The 17,873-nt window shown below is 40.8% G+C and overlaps 2 protein-coding genes across 3 annotated transcripts in view; one reads left to right on the top strand and one right to left on the bottom strand.

The window, feature by feature from the left end:
• Nucleotides 1-12,236, top strand: part of LOC107709417 (nucleolar RNA helicase 2-like) — a 16,557-nt gene extending 4,321 nt beyond the window's left edge. Inside the window, exons 2-16 of one of the 2 annotated variants that reach the window (XM_016513886.1) lie at nucleotides 607-738; nucleotides 825-956; nucleotides 1,692-1,764; nucleotides 1,846-2,024; nucleotides 4,349-4,466; nucleotides 4,626-4,811; nucleotides 5,699-5,844; nucleotides 6,350-6,499; nucleotides 7,308-7,469; nucleotides 7,712-7,831; nucleotides 8,568-8,641; nucleotides 8,733-8,892; nucleotides 9,004-9,138; nucleotides 11,590-11,634; nucleotides 11,764-12,236. In XM_016513886.1, coding sequence (XP_016369372.1) covers nucleotides 607-738; nucleotides 825-956; nucleotides 1,692-1,764; nucleotides 1,846-2,024; nucleotides 4,349-4,466; nucleotides 4,626-4,811; nucleotides 5,699-5,844; nucleotides 6,350-6,499; nucleotides 7,308-7,469; nucleotides 7,712-7,831; nucleotides 8,568-8,641; nucleotides 8,733-8,892; nucleotides 9,004-9,138; nucleotides 11,590-11,634; nucleotides 11,764-11,985 — 2,034 coding nt within the window. In that variant the 3' untranslated portion in view covers nucleotides 11,986-12,236. Of the gene's footprint in view, nucleotides 1-600; nucleotides 739-824; nucleotides 957-1,691; nucleotides 1,765-1,845; nucleotides 2,025-4,348; nucleotides 4,467-4,625; nucleotides 4,812-5,698; nucleotides 5,845-6,349; nucleotides 6,500-7,307; nucleotides 7,470-7,711; nucleotides 7,832-8,567; nucleotides 8,642-8,732; nucleotides 8,893-9,003; nucleotides 9,139-11,589; nucleotides 11,635-11,763 lie in introns of both variants that reach the window. The other variant, XM_016513878.1, reaches the window with a different exon arrangement.
• Nucleotides 12,237-12,322: 86 nt separating this feature from the next.
• Nucleotides 12,323-17,372, bottom strand: LOC107709506 (interferon regulatory factor 1-like). The gene is made up of 7 exons (XM_016514003.1): nucleotides 17,286-17,372; nucleotides 15,842-16,046; nucleotides 15,610-15,690; nucleotides 15,438-15,521; nucleotides 15,324-15,376; nucleotides 12,969-13,062; nucleotides 12,323-12,814 (listed from the first exon to the last, which is right to left on the bottom strand). The coding sequence occupies exons 1-7, from the start codon at nucleotides 17,370-17,372 to the stop codon at nucleotides 12,744-12,746; spliced, it is 675 nt and encodes a 224-aa protein (XP_016369489.1). The 3' UTR covers nucleotides 12,323-12,743.
• Between the last annotated feature and the right edge of the window lie 501 nt (nucleotides 17,373-17,873).

Below are 17,873 nucleotides of genomic sequence, written 5' to 3'. Positions count from 1 at the left end.
ACACACACCTACACACACACTCTCTCACACACACACTCTCACACACACTCTCACACACACACTCACTCACACACTCACACTCACTCACACACTCTCACACACTCTCACACACACTCACGCACACGCTCACTCACGCACACGCACTCGCACACACACGCACTCGCGCGCACACACACACACACACTCACTCACTCACACGCACACACTCGTGCACACACACTCACTCACTCACTCACACACACACACTCTCACACACACACACTCACACACATATATAACGAAACAAAAACAAGTAGATAGAATGGAAAAAGTATAGAGAAAGCTAGTGTTATAGGCCTTTTTTTAAAGAAAGCAAGCAGTTAGAAAACGAATAGAGAGCAAGTGTTAGAGGGTCAACAAATAGAATTAGAATAGAAAGTGCTAGAGATACTGAAGTTAAATGAGTAGTTATTTAATAAAAGATCGATAATCAGACATGATTGTGGTCTGGCTAGAAGATGTGAAATGTGTAGCGTTATTTTTCTCTGCCATGATCCACATAAAGATCACGGACACATCTCTGCTAGATGAACCTCTCGTTTTTCTTTTGTTTTTCTCCAGAAAAAGAAAAAGAAAATGAAAGAACAGAAGCAGATGGCAGATGAGTGTGATTCACCGACTCCTAAGAAGAGGAAGGCTGAGAAGATGCCCACCGAGTCCACAGACACGAACGGAAACACGGACACAATCCAGATCAAGGTAACGGCTTTCTTCTGATTTCAGATCTCATGGAAGTCATAATCATTGTTCTGGAGCACGTGTCTTTAACTGACATCTCTGTGCAGCTGAAGAAGAAGAAGAAGAAGGCGGCAAATGTGGAGGACGTGATGGGCAACGGAGAGCCTGATAAAGCATGTGTGTCAGCTGTAGATACGCCTGGACCGTCCAGCGAGGACTCAGACAGCGAGCGAGAGAAAGTGTGTACAAGCCTTTATTCCTCTGCTTCTGTTCAGAGTGAGCTGCTCTGAGGCCAGCCGTTCAGACAGAACCCCATCAGATTCTGGCCATCGCATCGGATCTAGAGAATGGGTTGTTCAAAAGAAGCAAAACATTCTGAATTCAGATTAGATCTGGGTTTTGATCTGGATTAAATCCTCAGTTTGTGCTGTTCAAAACGCTTAGTAAGATTGGGATACTTTTGATCCAAAAAATAAATGTGATTATTCTGATCCCAACAGAAAGGTGGATTTCAGGAACAAAAATGTAATACAACTTTAAAACTGGTCCAAAAAATACAGCATTTGTAACATGCAATATATCCCCAAATCTCTAAACAGCTGTCAATATCAAATAAAAATGGTACATTTAATTTTAAAGTTTGTTTTTTTAAATCACTGATTGTAAACAACATCAGCACAATCATCAGAGATGGAGCAGTCAGAAGTAGTTATTTGTGTAAATGCAATGCGAAACATTGGTATTTTCCCCCATTAGCATGTCCCTTCAGGGGCTCCGTAGAGCTCTAGTAATCCAGATTTGGAAATCTGAAACCGTGTGTATCTGGATCAGGGTGATCCAATCCAGTTTTGCTTTGAAAAACCTGCACTAAAGTAAGATGGGTTCCCTGATCCTGGATCGCAGAACATGGGATTTCCAAATCCAGCTGAACATCTGGCCCCTGGTGATTTCTGACGATCTGCTCATGTCTTCAGGAAACCCCGGAGCAGAAAGAAGGAGCCTTCTCCAACTTCAGGATCTCGCAGAACACCATCACACTGCTGCGGGGTAACGCTGCACACACGGCCTGCAGGGGGATCTGCTGAAATACACTGGGACTGTATTGTGAAATATCTCTCTTTCTTTTAGCCCGTGGTGTTTCGTATCTCTTCGACATCCAAGTGAAGACCTTTAACTCGGTGTATGATGGGAAGGATGTCATTGGCCAGGCGAGGACCGGCACGGGGAAGACCTTCTCGTTCGCTGTCCCTCTGGTGGAGAAGCTGCAGTCCGCAGCGGAGGACAGGAGAAGAGGCCGGGCCCCAAAGGTACTGCGGTCATATGTGTGTCCGTGCACGATAAACACGGGCTCATGCTGTAAACCACTGCTTTTAAAACGCCATGAGATATACAGTGCTGCTCAAAAAGTGCACTCCTGAGGATGCTGCTGTTCTGAAAAACACGATCAATGTTACTGCTTTAATTTACTTTTGATGAGTAACCCAGAAATAGTGCGGAGTCACAAATCACAGCAAGACGTAAAAATGCTTTTAATGTGAGTTTAAGTTCATTCTCATTCAGTTTTTTAAATGCGTGATGCTTAGAGAGGCCCTGGAAAGTGTGAGCATGCCTCATTTATGTACTGCCAGTCAGAATTCTGGATGCATTGTTTTTTATCAAGCTCATGTGGTGCATTCTGGGATACTGAAGGATGAAGGAGGTCATGCGTGTGCTGGTTTGCTAAATCATTCGGACCCACTTTATATGAAGTGTCTTTAACTACTGTGTATTGACCAATTAAATTAATCGTTTGATACAATGCACTTATTGTGTACATGTTTTGCATTGTACTTATATTCTAAAATATATGTGTGATGACATATAATTACAGAAATGAAGTACACATCTATAATTACACCGTTAAACTTAACCAGACCACCAAACCTGTCCCTAACCTTAAACCGTATCACACCTCAATAGCAGCATCTTGCAATACAACGTGAACACTATAAGTACATTGTACCAAACAAACAATATTTTTGATGCAAGTACATAGTAGTTAAAGACGCCTAGCGTAGAGTCAGTGGCACTTAGCTTTGTGAAGGCAATTCCTGTGTTTGTACGGTTTATGTTTGGCTACAAATGTCATGTTCGTGCATTTAAGCAAAAGCCTGTAGAGCTAAAAGGGTTTTTTGGATTTGGTTTTTTGGGATTTGGTTTTTTTGAAAGATTTATTTTTGGCGTCTGTGCCTTTTATTAGGATTAGGGTTGTGTACTGTTCACATTGTAACTGGTATCAGTACCTTTTGTCGGTACTTTACTCTCAGTGTAATAACAAAAACATTTATTTCAGTGAAAAAATAAGTCCAAAACTCTCAATTTCAACATTTTGAGCAACAGGGCCCTACAATCTTTTCTTTCTTTTTTTTTTTTTTAAAGGCTGATTTATACTTCTGCGTCGGACATAAGTCACAGCCAATACAGCATCATCTTTTCTAGATTTTGCCAAAATGTAGGCTACTATACAAAAGAAAAAATCTATCAATGCTTTAAAGACATTAAAGTATTTTTTTAAAGATATTTAAAAATGTTTACTGCATTGTTAAAAAAAAAAACTTGTATAAAATTGCGTTTTGAGGAAGAAAAAAAATGTTTACAAACATTATAAACACAGTTATTAGTTTCTCTCCACAACAAATGCTCTAAAGTTAAGGCTGTGTGTTTAGGCTATAAAAACGTATCTGGATGCTAAAATATAATTTATTATAGGCTAGGCTTTGTACATTCATCGATGTAAAGCATCATCCCTCACTTCGGCTATATCAGCTCAGTGAGGCGCTGGTCACGCTGTACGCAACAGATTATACAACGGAGCAGTGCAACTTTTATACGTTTATTTAACTGTACTTTATTTTGATAACAAACAGGCTGCAATGTCGCAAAAATATGTTGTGTCTGTGTGCGCGTGAAACATTCAAAACTGTCCAGATTTGCACAATAAAGAAAACTACTTTCTGCGGTCTCGTTTTCCTTTCCGAGAACTTTGGATCGCGTCACAATGAACCGTAACTCAGCACATTTTTATCTTTTGTTTTGTTGATCTGTCAGTGATTTAAGTGAGATATATTTTGTGTATATGCCTATATTCCTTTTTATGTAAGCCTATAGTTTATATGATGTGATGTCAGCGTCACATTTGCATAGACCGTACTACTGGAATTCCTGATTGGTTGACCGCAAATTTCAAATATTAAATGGAACGATAAAATAACGTTATTAACCGGTTAATGGCCATTTCAAATTTACGATTCTGTTCGGAACTATAAAATTTGATTTAGTTTCTGGTTCTGTTCCTGTCAAAATTTCGTTCGTTTCCGGTTTTCGTTTTCGTTCCTTGAACCGGTTCAGAGCCCTGCGTAGAAATAGTGCCTGTTTGTTTTTTTTGGATCTTGAGAAATGAATTTGGTTGAATGTGTGTGCACAGCTTTGTCCAGTATGATATGAATGTGTGATATTTTATTTATTTAGTAATTTAGCAGACGCTTTTATCCAAAGCGACTTACAAATGAGGACAATAGAAGCAATCAAAACTAACAAAAGAGCAACAATATTTAAGTGCAAATGACAAGATGTGTGATGTGTGTCCACACAGGTCCTGGTTCTGACGCCGACTCGTGAGCTCGCCATTCAGGTGGCCAAAGACTTCAAAGACGTCACCAGGAGACTGTCTGTTACGTGCTTCTACGGAGGAAGCTCATACAACCCACAACGTAGGGCTTTAATCATCATAGTAGTGACTGTAACTGAATGATCAATGACAGAAAATCATCTGTAGTTTAATTCAGTTGGAAGTAAGAATGGAAAAATAAATACAGAACTACAGTTTGGAGATGTTTAGTAACCTGCTGATTGACTTGTTGTGGCATCAGTGGAAGCGATCCGCAATGGCATCGATGTACTGGTGGGAACGCCGGGTCGAATCCGAGACCATCTGCAGAATAACAAGCTGGATCTGTCTCAGCTGAAGCACGTGGTGCTGGACGAGGTGGACCAGATGCTGGACATGGGCTTCGCCGAGCAGGTGGAGGAGATCCTCTCTCTGTCCTATAAGAAAGGTAACCCAGCACGTCTGATGCTCCCGTTCACAGTGTGTTCGTCCCATGAGAAACTATAAGCTAAACCACCTTTCAGTGACAACTCAGTTTTTTGAGGTCAAAATAGGTCACCTATGAGATTTGCTTAGATTCAATGAGAAAGTGTGTGGGGGGGGGGTCTTGCAAGGGTTAATAATTAACTAAGGCCGGTTGCATAAACAAACTAGTCTTAAAAAGTTAGTCACCTAATTTTTTTTCCTCATAGCTGGTCATAACTTTTTGAATTCAGTTATGAAAAGGCAGATTGGTCTTGTTTGTATTGGAGAAGACAGACTGATTTTCTCTTGGCATCTTCTAGTTGGTCAATCTAGTTCTTAAGACACAGTCTTAACACGGTGGCTAAGTTTTGTATAGTATTTTCTTTATTTTTACTTCAAAAACTATGTCTAAAAAGGGTAATATTTCCTGCATTTGAGGTCTGAGATGTGGGAACGCTGAAGAGAGTGTAAGCGGAGTCTAATATTATAATATTCATCTTTATAACATGGGATTTTGGCCAAATATATTCAATCTTGATTTTTGTCAAATGTTGCAGCAAGATACTAAAAAAATGTTTGTTTGTTTTTTGTGAAAAATTACAGTTTTGGACATAAGGCAATAAAAAATATTTAAAAAAATACCATAAAGTAACTACAAATGAGCATGTGAAGCACATTTCTAAAAGAAATTCTGTGCAATGTTCCCCCCCTCAGCTGTTTGCATCTCAGAGTAATATCGCGTCCACATCGCAGGCTTAGCGATTAGCAAATCTCAACGTCTCATCACGATTCCGATTAACGGCACAGCCCTAATGTACGTCATGTTTCCAGAGCGTCTCTGAGCAGGGTTTCTGAACTCTTCTCGTGTAGATGCAGAGGAGAAGCCGCAGACGCTGCTGTTCTCAGCGACGTGTCCCTCCTGGGTTTACGACGTGGCCAAGAAATACATGCGCTCTCAGTTCATCCATGTGGATCTCATCGGGAAGAAGACCCAGAAAGCCGCCACCACAGTCGAGGTAATGCAGTGAGCCTGCTTTGTGAAGATGTGGGAGTGCTCCCAACATCAGTCAGTAAATATAATGGTGCTCGTTAGTCAGAATAAAGAATACATGTGGTTTGAAAACAAAAACGGGTAGTTAAATGATATCTTCAGCTAGATCTGTCACAGTGTGTCTACAACATCACATCACAATAACACAATTTCATAATTATGCCCCGTCATCAGAAGAGGATAGATCCAAAGGTCTCTGTAAAGTCAGCCGAGGGTTTCCTCCTCTAGGTGGCGACAGAGTCATTTATAGATTTGCATCTAATGTGATGAAGGACAAGAAAATTGCATGCAAAACTTCATTCTGCTTCAGAACAAACTTCTCATTGCCTTTGTGGTTTGCATTTGTATTAATTTTTTTTATTGCAGTGTGTAACTGATTTGTAATGATGAGTTATTGCTGTCATTCATCCATTATATCGAGCAGTTCTAGTGTTTATTGAATGGTTCGATGCTTGTGTTCTGGCGCGCAGCACCTGGCGATCGCGTGTCACTGGTCTCAGCGGGCGTCAGTCATCGGCGACGTCGTTCAGGTGTACAGCGGCAGCCACGGCCGGACCATCGTCTTCTGCGAGACCAAGAGAGACGCCACTGAGCTCTCCATGAACACATCCATCAAACAGGTGCAGCACTGCGCACACCCCACCAGCACTGCCCATGTTTATATGGAGACCTGACCTCATTCTGATCGACTAATACAAGTGTAGTGTTTATATGAATGCTAAATAATATAAATAACGCACACGATTTCGCACTAGGGCTGGACAATAAATCCATGCATCGTGATTCTGAGATCTTCACAATGCATGGCGATTCTCTCTGGAATGGATTCTGAGCTTAGTTTTTAACAGCAGATGGCGCTCTACTCTAGTTTTTAACCGCACACTCAAATGCTCACGAAGAAGATCACTTGTGCGTTCGGCTGAGTCATGTAAGTGGTTAAATTGCACATCGGCTTTTATGACGCGAGATTAACGTAAACACAGCCCACTGTGTGAATTCGCTTCAACCTTTTCAAACTTTATGAATGATTATTTTAAGTTCAAGTGGTGTGCGTGTAAGGAACTGGAAGCAAGCAGAATACGGCTAAAAGCATGCAGCGCCATCTGCTGTTCAAAACTAAGCTCAGAATCGTTTCCAGAGACAATCACGATGTCTTCGGAAAATCTCAGTATCGATGCAGAATCATTTCTCGCTTCGCGATGCATCGATGTATTGTCCCAGCCCTAATGCGCAGCACTGTCCTGTTTCGGTTTCCAGTCCGATGAAAGGTTTACATGTGCTCTCCATTGAGTTAGAAATGATCTACGGTCAGCATGTCAGTGGGATGGATTAAGGACGGTGTTTGCATGAAGGCTTGTCAGTCTGATTGCTAACATGATTTGCTTGCCGCTGTGTTTCACTCTCCTGTGTCTGTCTGTGGTGGTTCAGAGCGCGCAGTCGCTGCATGGAGACATCCCTCAGAAGCAGAGAGAGATCACGCTCAAGGGCTTCAGGAGCGGCACGTTCGAGGTGCTGGTGGCCACTAACGTAGCGGCCCGCGGCCTGGACATCCCCGAGGTGGACCTGGTCATTCAGTGCTCTCCTCCAAACGTGCGTCAGTCCCACCGCTGCTGTCCTCTTTTACTTCAATCACACTGGGTTTTATGTTGATTTCCTACACTCCCTAATTCAGTTCTACTTATTCTGTTTCCTACATTTGGTAGGTTCTTTTAAATGTTTCTTTCATCTGTATTTTAGCGCATGTTTATCCTATTCCTTGATGAGTCCCTGCTGATAGGATCTCTGTAGTTTAAGATGCTCTGTAACAGCTTAAGCTTGTGTTGTGAGTGCAGGATGTGGAATCATATATCCACCGGTCTGGACGGACCGGCAGAGCTGGAAGAACGGGCATCTGCATCTGTTTTTACCAGCGCAAGGAGGAGAGCCAGCTCAAGTTTGTGGAGCAGAAAGCGGTGAGACGTTAGAGGAGTGAATATGGGTTAACCAACAAATGACAGATAAACCGTGTGATCAGATCTGACCGACAAGATATTTGTCTGAATTTTAAAAACAATTCAAAAAGCTTTATTTTTCTTTTTTATTATTATTATTGTATTATTACAAATTTGTGACCCTGGAGCACAAAACCACCAAGTCATAAGGGTCAATTTTTTGAAATTGAGATTTATGCATCATCTGAAAGCTGAATAAATCATCTTTCCATTGACGTATGGTTTGTTAGGACTGGACTATTTGAAAATCTGGAATCTGAGGGTGCAAAAAAATCTAAATATTGAGAAAATCAATTTTAAAGTTGTCCAAATGAAGTTCTTAGCCATGCATATTACTAATCAAAAATTAAGTTTTGATATATTTACGGTAGGACATCTACAAAATATCTTCATGGAACATGATCTTTACTTAATATCCTAATGATTTTTGGCATAAAAGAAAAATCTATAATTTTGACCCATACAATGTATTGTTGGCTATTGCTACAAATATACCCGTGCTCCAGGGTCACATTTTAATATGACAGAATTGAGGTAAATCGTGACACTTTTATTGGACCGAGATGTCCCAGTTGTCCTGAATCAAGCCCGAATAATGTCTTGGCTGTAAATGAACCACAATGTCATCAGCTGAGCAAATGATGGCTGGTTAATAGCCGCCTGCGTCGCTAATGTGTCTCGTGTTCGCCTGCTGCAGGGAATCACCTTCAAACGGGTCGGGGTCCCGACGGCCAACGACATCATCCAGTCCTCCAGTAAAGACGCCGTGAGGTCCGAGACGCTCAGATTAATCATCACGCTGATGTGCATGCAGAGATTAATGTTTTATTTACCGTGAATGTGATGTACGCCGCTGCTGCAGGTTTCTGGACTCGGTCCCGGCCGTGGCGGTGGGGTATTTCCGCGAGGCGGCGCGTGAACTGATCGAGCAGCGCGGGGCGGAGGAGGCGCTGGCGGCGGCCCTCGCTCACATATCAGGAGCCACAAGCCTGGAGCAGAGGTCCCTCATCAGCTCCGACGCCGTACGTCTTCACATCACACCACAGCACAACTGTCTTTCTTCAGTTAATGCAGAGTTATTGAATCGGTGTGAAACTCCGCAGACGTTTATGAAGCATGTCTCGTTCTCTCAGGGGTTCTCCACCATGATACTGAACTGCTCTCAAGAAATGCACAACATCGGTTTCGCCTGGCGCGGCCTGAAGGAGCAGCTCGGGGAGGGAATCGATGAGCACATCAAACGCATGACCTTCCTCAAGGGCAGGACGGTACGTGTTTACTGAAGCCAAGACGGCATTTAGTGCTCCTCAGTCAGGACGACATACAGTCGCTGGGATGCATTGCCAAAACGTATGATTAAAAACTAATGACCGCAAATATGACAGAAAAATTGCAAAATTAAAGGAACATTTATATATTTGAGTTTGCCTGACTCTCAGTAAATCTAAATTAGGGGTGTGATAGTGCATTTTTCTTAATAGATTTCTCTCTTCTTTTTTTTTTTATTCTGTGGTATGAAAAAGCCCACACTATTCAACATCCAGTTCTCCTATAATAATAATAATAAAACGATAAAACAAAAGCATAAACTGATCAGTAGAAGCATGCACACACACTATGCCGTTACAGTGAATATGCATCGAGATATTGCTTGCAACACTAAGGTTTGAGGTAAACATATGGGCGGTTGTAAAGGTGCATTTAACGTCTCAGAACAGTTATTTTAATCGAAATGAATACTCTGAAATATTAATGTGAAATAAATACACGCACACATTTTGATATATACACACACTAAGGTCAGGACAGGCCTTTATGTGAAGTGGAAATACTCTGCGTTTGAATTTAACATTATTAAACATTTACAGTCAATGTGATTGTATGCTAGGAAAAATACTCACGTGTTGTTCCTACAGTCTCTATATCATATACAAAGACCTCTTGAGCTGCGGATGTCACCGATGAGTTTCTCTGTGCACAGACCTGATGAATAATCTGATGGATTTTGTTGATCATCTATTACCAGTTTTATCAATTCTGTATTATTATTGATTTATTTTCACATATTACTATAACACATTTGCATATATACCCAAATTCCCACTTGAGGCGCAATATTCTGACTGTTTGTTATTTCTAAATCATGGTAAATCACGTTCTTTCACTGCATGATTCAATTTATTAAAATACCTTCATAACGATCACAAATTCAAGACATGGGGGCATTTTTTTCATCCAAAAATTACCATTACACTACTGAGATATTGATTTTTTACGGCCCTTCAATAAAAAAGAATTTAAGAGATTTATGTTTTAGACACCATATTTCCTGGTTCTGCGTCTCTGAGCAACATGACGGTGATTCGTTCCTGAATGAATCAACCGTTTAAATTATTCGGTTCAATCGCAATGACTCACTTATTAACAGTGACTTGCTGCCACCTACTGGTGGTTTTAATTCCACATTTAAAATATATTTTTATTATTTAATTTCAAATAACAGTATTCAACGTTTTATGTTTAATATATCAAAACATTATAAATGCATGTTAAATGCATTCATGTCCTGCATTAAACAGTGAGTAAACGCATCTAAATGCCTCTTCAGATGCAGCTTCTGTGTTTCTTCTGCATTGCAAAGATGAATTTAGTTGATACTGATTTCATAATACACTGATAAAATGTAGTAATTTGACTGAAAAGATGGTGCACACGTTTAGAAAAAATGGCTTTGTAAAGGTAAAAATGCCCATAAAAGGTAAAAATCATTTTAAACTAGGAGTGTAACGATACACGTGTTCCTATTGAACCGTTCAGTACGAGGCTTTCGGTTCGGTACGCATTACAAACCGAACGATTCGTTTGAGTAATCCTATTACATTTGGAAAATAAAAGAGCTTAAAGTGTGTGAAATATAATGTACTCCAGGTTGTGACGGTGAGGTAGTTCGTTATAGTTTTCTTTTATTCGCTTTTAAATGGCTTGTAAATGCCTGTTCGAATTAGCGTCAATTCGTCGTCAATTGATTAAATGGACAACAACAAGACAGTATGACAAACTCACATTAAACACAGAATGTTTAATTTATTAACAAAACGAGTACAAATACACCATGCTATAGGCCTAATATAAAATAACAAATAACTTAAACACTGAAAATCAGCAAACGCGGTGGAACCAAATAAATAAGAAACAAATGTTAAAAAAGCTTCCAAAATCATCTTTGATAAACGGCAAAGGTCAAAAGGCCTTCCAAAGTCTAACATATTTTTAAGATCATATTTTATGATGTTAGTTTTAATAGAAAAAATAAATAAATAAATCAAGGAAATTTCTCTGGCATTTCCTTGTTTTTGCTGTATCAGTGACACCGCTGTGTCGTATCGAACCGAACCGTGAATTTTGTGAACCGTTACACCCCTATTTTAAACTTATTGGGAAAGATTAATTTCTATCACTGCTGTGAACTGACCACCACACAGAATATGAAAAATATCAAAAACTTTGAGTCAGCTGTCCACGGCAGTCCTTAAGATGCCAGCACATTAACACACTCCGCAAAATATCGTCTAATTATCGTCATCGATAAAATCCCAGAAGATATTATTTTTTGTCAATAATGGCACGCCCCTAAGTGAGACTGAGGATCTGCATCTCTGTTTGTTTTTGAGAGTTCAGGGCTTGATTTCTAACGGCTCCTGTGTGTGTGTTTCTCTCAGGGTGTGTGTTTCGACGTCCCAGCCAGCAAAGTGAAAGAGATGCAGGTATGACGAAGCGCTTGTAAAGCCACGCTGGAGGGACGTGTCTGTACACACTTCTTTCCCATGTGTTTGAGAGTCGCTGTGCGCTCTCGGGTTTCACTAGCGGAGGCTTGTGTTTCTGTGTCTCTGCAGGACAGCTGGCAGGACGGCGGGCGCTGGCAGCTGAGCGTGGCCACAGAGCTCCCCGAGATGGAGCAGAGCATGCGGCAGAGCAGCGAGCGGTCCTCCGGAGGCTTCGGGGGACGAGGACGCCGCTCCTTTGGCTTCAGAGGCAACAACGGCTCCGGCGGCAGAAGAGCACGAGGAGGAGGCGCTGCTCAGAAACGCAGCTTCAGCCAGGCCTTCGATTACTGATCTGGACTCTCTGTCATGCTTTTACTGCCCTCTCGCTCTTTACTCGAGCCATCAAATACGCTGACTGCTTTTACTTGCAGTTGTGCTATTTATACAGTCTGTCCCGCTGATATTAAAGTGGTGTTTAAACTACACCGCGGCTGCGTTTCATTGCTTGTAAAACTCACTGGCTCTTCAGACGTGGGCTGGAATGACATTATCTTGAACGAAATCACATTGTGTGGTAATATGATTAAAATCTCCCGACTGTCTCGAGCGCGTCTTACAGTCTCTGAAAAGAGAAAAGCCTGTGATTATTAGTCAGGGGTGTCCAACACGTCTCATCCAGCTAATCGAGGTCTTGCATTTGGAGTTAAACTCTGCCGAAGCAGGATCGGACAGCGAGCTGAAATGTTCCTAACATTTCTACAACACGTTCACTGCCGTACTTGAATAGTCACCTGATTCAATACGCACAGGAATGACGTTCATCGATGTCCTGCACGCTCGTTTGGGAATGAAGGCCACACATGGTTTAATCCAAAGCATAAACTCAAGATTTATTGAAAGATTTGGCATACAAATAAAAATAGCTGATGTCTTCTTTAGTGACCAAGAAACTGTCATTTTGCATAATTTATCATAATTTATTACAACTCAAAATCATTCAGGCACAGTTTCACTGTCCAGTCATTAACATGTCCATTGATGACTATGGTTTTTCTTCAGTTGCACTGCAAAAAACACAAATCCAAATGCAGTAGTGTGAAGCTGCTGGTTCAGTCGTATTGACCGGATGAGGTGTTACAGTCGGTCTGGAAGGAGTAACCGGAAAACTCCACCGTCTCGCCTGAAATCAGAGGAGTTCACCGATCTTAATAGCTAATAAGGACACACAATTCTTAAAAGTGATCAAATGGTTAGGTGGAAGACTGTGTTGGAGTATAGTTTTGTTCTCCAGTGTTTACTGGGGATAGCTGTAGGATGCGGAGATGTTTTCTTACACCGGCATCCCATCCACACGGGGTTTGTCCTCCAGCCCCTGTCGCTCTCGCACGAGGGACTCCAGTGCTCCAGGTTCTTCAGGTGATCCACGATCTGCAGAACGAACGCACACCGTCTTAGATCCAACACTCAAGGAACTAACTAGAAAAGAGCAGTTCAAAACAAACCTCGGTGTTGGCTTGACAAAGCATTAGCTGGAGCTGAAATGAGTTCATGAAGGCCACGTCTTGTGGCATTGTCAAAGGGATCGTTCACCCAAAAATAACAATTCTGCTAAAGCAATAAGCCCAGAGAAGCCGTGGTTTACAGTGAATTTATAACCGCTAAGGGGCGTTGTTAGGTATGACGCGAAGCGGAGTTAGCTGTTATAAATTCACTGTAGACCACGGCTTCACGGGGCTTATTGCTTTTATAAAGCGGTTATTCCATATACGTAGTACGGTTTCACCGAATAAAACCGAGCAAATAAAGTGTAATGATATTAATAAAAACAGTATTCTTCCACCAAACAATGTAGTTCCTCAGAAACAGTTGTGGTTGCAACAAAGTGGTTGCCGAGCAACACACAAACGTAAACAAAGGTGTATGTTTGTAGAGTAATTTACAACAGCTTCGAACGCGGCTCAGCCAATCAGAATCAAGCACCGGAACTCTCCGTTTTATAAACTTAATTAGTACGCGGGTAAATATTTCCTCTGAAAACCGTCGTGAGCTTCTTGGGGCTTATTGCTTTTATAAAACGGTTATTCCATATACGTAGTAAGGTTTCACAGAATAAAACAGAGCAAATAAAGTGTAGTGATATTAATAAAAACAGTATTCTTCCACCAAACAATGTAGTTCCTCAGAAACAGTTGTGGTTGCAACAAAGTGGTTGCCGAGCAACACACAAACGTAAACAAAGGTGTATGTTTGTAGAGTAATTTACAACAGCTTCGAACGCGGCTCAGCCAATCAGAATCAAGCACCGGAACTATCCGTTTTATAATATTATTTAGATGTTTTGAAGAATGCTGGTAACCGTTGTTGGTCCCCATTGACTTCCATAGCGTGAATAAATGACCATTTTCATTTTTGGGTGAACGATCCATTTAAAGTGTTTTTTGGAGTGGTTGACATACAAATGCATTTTTTTTTTCTTTTTTTTCAAAAACCCAAGTAAACAGACTGAGGTAACCCAAACGAAAAAAAAAAATGCTATAGTAATTTATAATAAATACTATAGTGTTTTTGAACCATACTATAGTAAGGTACTTGAATTAATTTGTTGAGATAATTCTATAGTTGCAATGTAGTTCCTCAGAAACAGTTGTGGTTGCAACAAAGTGGTTGCCGAGCAACACACAAACGTAAACAAAGGTGTATGTTTGTAGAGTAATTTACAACAGCTTCGAACGCGGCTCAGCCAATCAGAATCAAGCACCGGAACTATCCGTTTTATAATATTATTTAGATGTTTTGAAGAATGCTGGTAACCGTTGTTGGTCCCCATTGACTTCCATAGCGTGAATAAATGACCATTTTCATTTTTGGGTGAACGATCCATTTAAAGTGTTTTTTGGAGTGGTTGACATACAAATGCATTTTTTTTTTCTTTTTTTTCAAAAACCCAAGTAAACAGACTGAGGTAACCCAAACGAAAAAAAAAAATGCTATAGTAATTTATAATAAATACTATAGTGTTTTTGAACCATACTATAGTAAAGTACTTGAACTAATTTGTTGTAGTAATTATATAGTTGCTGTAATTCTATAGTTGCTGTGGTAATATAAACAAATTACTTTACCCAATACTGTACCAATAAGTTTTCTACAACTATAGAGTATATTATACTAAAGTATACTACAGTATTTATTACAGTTTATCAGTTCACTATAGTAAATTCTACAGTATGCTGTAGCATTCATTAACAAAGTGTTGTAAATACTATAATATATACAGTATAATACACTTCTCTATAGTATGGTATGGTTAAAAAAACACTCTAGTATTTACTATAAATTACTATAGTATTAAGTTTCAGGGTAAGTTGCCTTTGCAACTATTTAATGAACATAACCTGCTCCAGAGCCATTCTAGTGTCCTGTGGAACCGCTCACGATCGCCTGAAAATATCTTGATAAATGGAGTAATCTGAGACAGCACAGCGTTATTGCTGAGACTTTGTGCATCAGATGCTCCAGCGTTCGTGTTCAACAGACAGCAAGGCCGCTGCAGATGCTTTTATTAGGTTTTCCCGCTTCATGCAAGTGAGCCGTGTTTACTCGCTGGCGTCCCGAGATCTCTCTCGCTCGAGTCGACTCCTAACCTGTGTTTGGATGAGAACAGCCAGCATGTCCAGCAGAGATCTTACCTTCAGCACAGCTTCGGTTTGCTCGTGCTCGTCTGTCTTGTTCAGCTGCAGTCCTGCGGAGGCCATTCATTAGTCACTTTACACCTCCGCTAGTCTTAAGACGAGTGCAGTTACCCTGTGAGAAGGTGATGTCTGGTCTCTGCTGCTCGACACATTTATCTTCACTGCCTCGGTCATCGGAGAGCTTCCAGAAGGCCTCTGCATCCATACGGGAAAGATACCACATCTCCATTACAGTGGGGAAGCTAGTTAGTGTTTTAGGTTGTCACCTGTCATTGGTTCACACCTGTAAATCTCTCCAGTGGCGTGTTTCTTTGTGTTTGCGGAGGTGTCGCTGCTTCACTGTCGCTCTCCAAACACCTCAAAGCTAAAGAGAAACATCATCACAAACTCAAGACTTCTCATGCATTAACGAGAATAACCTAAATCACATTTAGGAACTCAATATACACAGATGCACTATGTGTGAAATCTAGAAGTATTCGATAATATCCCAAAAGGTTTATATGTGCAGATACCTTTGCGTCTCTTGACTGTTTTGCTGTGTGGAAGGAGAGTATAAACTCTGAAAGCGTTGTGGCCTTTCTTGATGCTCTTGTCCTGGAGCTCGTGGACGTCCGTCAGGGAGTTGAGTGCACATCTGAAGTTTGCTTTCCACGTCTTGGGATCGGGTTTGTCTGTGCCGGGTTTGTATCGGCCTGAAATCCACGAGAGGAGAGGAGGCTACTGCACCAGTCTTCAGTTTGGTCAAATCACAAGTCGTATAACTGCAGTATTAAACGAGCTGTTCTGGTGATTTCTAAAGATTTGGGCAAAATCTCAGTGTTGGCAGTCACAGACATTGTAAAAATGTCATTGCATTATATATTAAGATATCAAAACAAGCCACGTTTATTTTAAATAAATATAGCACACTTTTCAGACAAAGTGTCAGCTTTTCAAAAGAAGACAAAACATCTTCAGCTCTTTCTGTTTGTCAAACTCTGGAATGTGTTGAAAGTTTTTGTGATTCTCGTCACCTCAAGATCACTCAGTCAAAAATAAATCTTTTGGAAAAGCATCATCTAACTGCCAAGGGGTTTGATATTATGTATCGAATGAAAAGACATTCAGACATTTTTAAGTGACTTAAAAGGAGTCCATCAATTTTTTTGAGCCAGACTCAAAACGTGAAGCGAAACTTGACACTAATGTGCATTCACTTAATGAAAATACAGATTTGGACACTCATAGATCGTGGCACCATTTAATAACTACTGAACAACACGTATGTTAATATATAGCATATTCATATATTTGTTAACTGTAATCAAAGTCTTCACAATGTTTACATATTTGTTTATACGGCATGCATTACTAAGGACTTCATTTGGACAACTTTAAAGATGATTTTCTCAATATTTAGATTTTTTTGCACCCTCAGATTCCAGATTTTCAAATATTGTCCTATCCTAACAAACCATACATCAATGGAAAGCTAATTTATTCAGCGTTCAGATTATGCATAAATCTCAGTTTCACAAAATTGACTTTTATGACTGGTTTTGTGCTCCAGGGTCACATATATAGAGAGACTGACATATATCTAGATATGTATAGCAGTTCAAAGTAAATTCAACATCTGTTTAACGCTTCACTGGGCAAGTCTGGAAAGTTAAAATACTTAATGAGGCAGGTTCCAAGCACACAGCAGCAGTCTGAAGCCTGGTTTCTCCCAAGGTTTTTTCTCCATTCTGTCACCGATGGAGTTTCGGTTCCTCTGGCTTGCTTAGTCGGGCACACTTCATTTCCAGCGATATCGTTGACTTGATTGCACAGACACTATTTAAACTGAACTGAGCTGGATGATGACTATTGACACACTATTTGATGCTGTAAAGCTGCTCCGACACGATCTGTATTGTCAAAAGCGCTATATAAATAAAGGTGACTTGAAGCAGCTCTATTAAGCACAGATCTCACCTGGTCCAGCCACATGACTCCAGGGTGTCTGCCGGAATCGATCTGCTCCTCCAGCCACGGCCGCAGCCGCAGGCGTCCCTGATGCATCTCTGCTCAGTGTGCTTCTCACTCCAGACTCCTCCAGCAGTTTGTCTGGCAGTCTTAAATCAGTGACACGCACTCATTACAGGAGGAAGCATCACAGCTCAGTCTGTCAAAGCTCCTCATACCTGCACCAACAGGTTTGGAGGGTTTCCTTACAACTGTGGGACGATTTCTGCGCTACAGTCCCGCCCGCATGCATCAAACACTCATTTGATTTATTCCACTGAAAAAGGGAAACAGATACATCCGTACAGTCACTAATATTAATGACAGAATAGCTGGAGAAGGTGTTTACTGAAGGGCCAAAGAAATAAACAAAAAGTAAGTATTTAGCTTTGTACGGCAGTACTTTGGGGTTTCTCCAGTGTTGTTGTAATTGTGGCAGAATGGCATTAAGAGTTACACTTCAGATTCTTATCAGGCAGGTAACGTTGTGCTTCGCCTTGTTTCCTGAGAACTTCACTGAGCTGTTTGTGCACCTCAGCTATTTTCCAATGAAACAAT

Source organism: Sinocyclocheilus rhinocerous, unplaced genomic scaffold (genome assembly GCF_001515625.1).
Source record: "Sinocyclocheilus rhinocerous isolate Xijiao unplaced genomic scaffold, SAMN03320098_v1.1 scaffold523, whole genome shotgun sequence".
In the NCBI taxonomy this organism is placed as follows: domain Eukaryota; kingdom Metazoa; phylum Chordata; class Actinopteri; order Cypriniformes; family Cyprinidae; genus Sinocyclocheilus; species Sinocyclocheilus rhinocerous.
Note: the sequence above shows the minus strand (reverse complement) of the source record. Positions and strands in the feature narration are given on the sequence as shown.

Bases quoted from the DNA above. Each gene is read 5' to 3' on its own strand.
- LOC107709506 (XM_016514003.1), bottom strand. From the start codon at position 17,372: ATGCATCAGGGACGCCTGCGGCTGCGGCCGTGGCTGGAGGAGCAGATC. The intron at 15,522-15,609 runs GTGTGAACCAAT...GTATGGATGCAG, and splicing joins GCCACTGGAGAGATTTACAG to AGGCCTTCTGGAAGCTCTCC. The intron at 12,815-12,968 runs GTAAGAAAACAT...CTCTGATTTCAG, and splicing joins CGTGTGGATGGGATGCCGGT to GCGAGACGGTGGAGTTTTCC.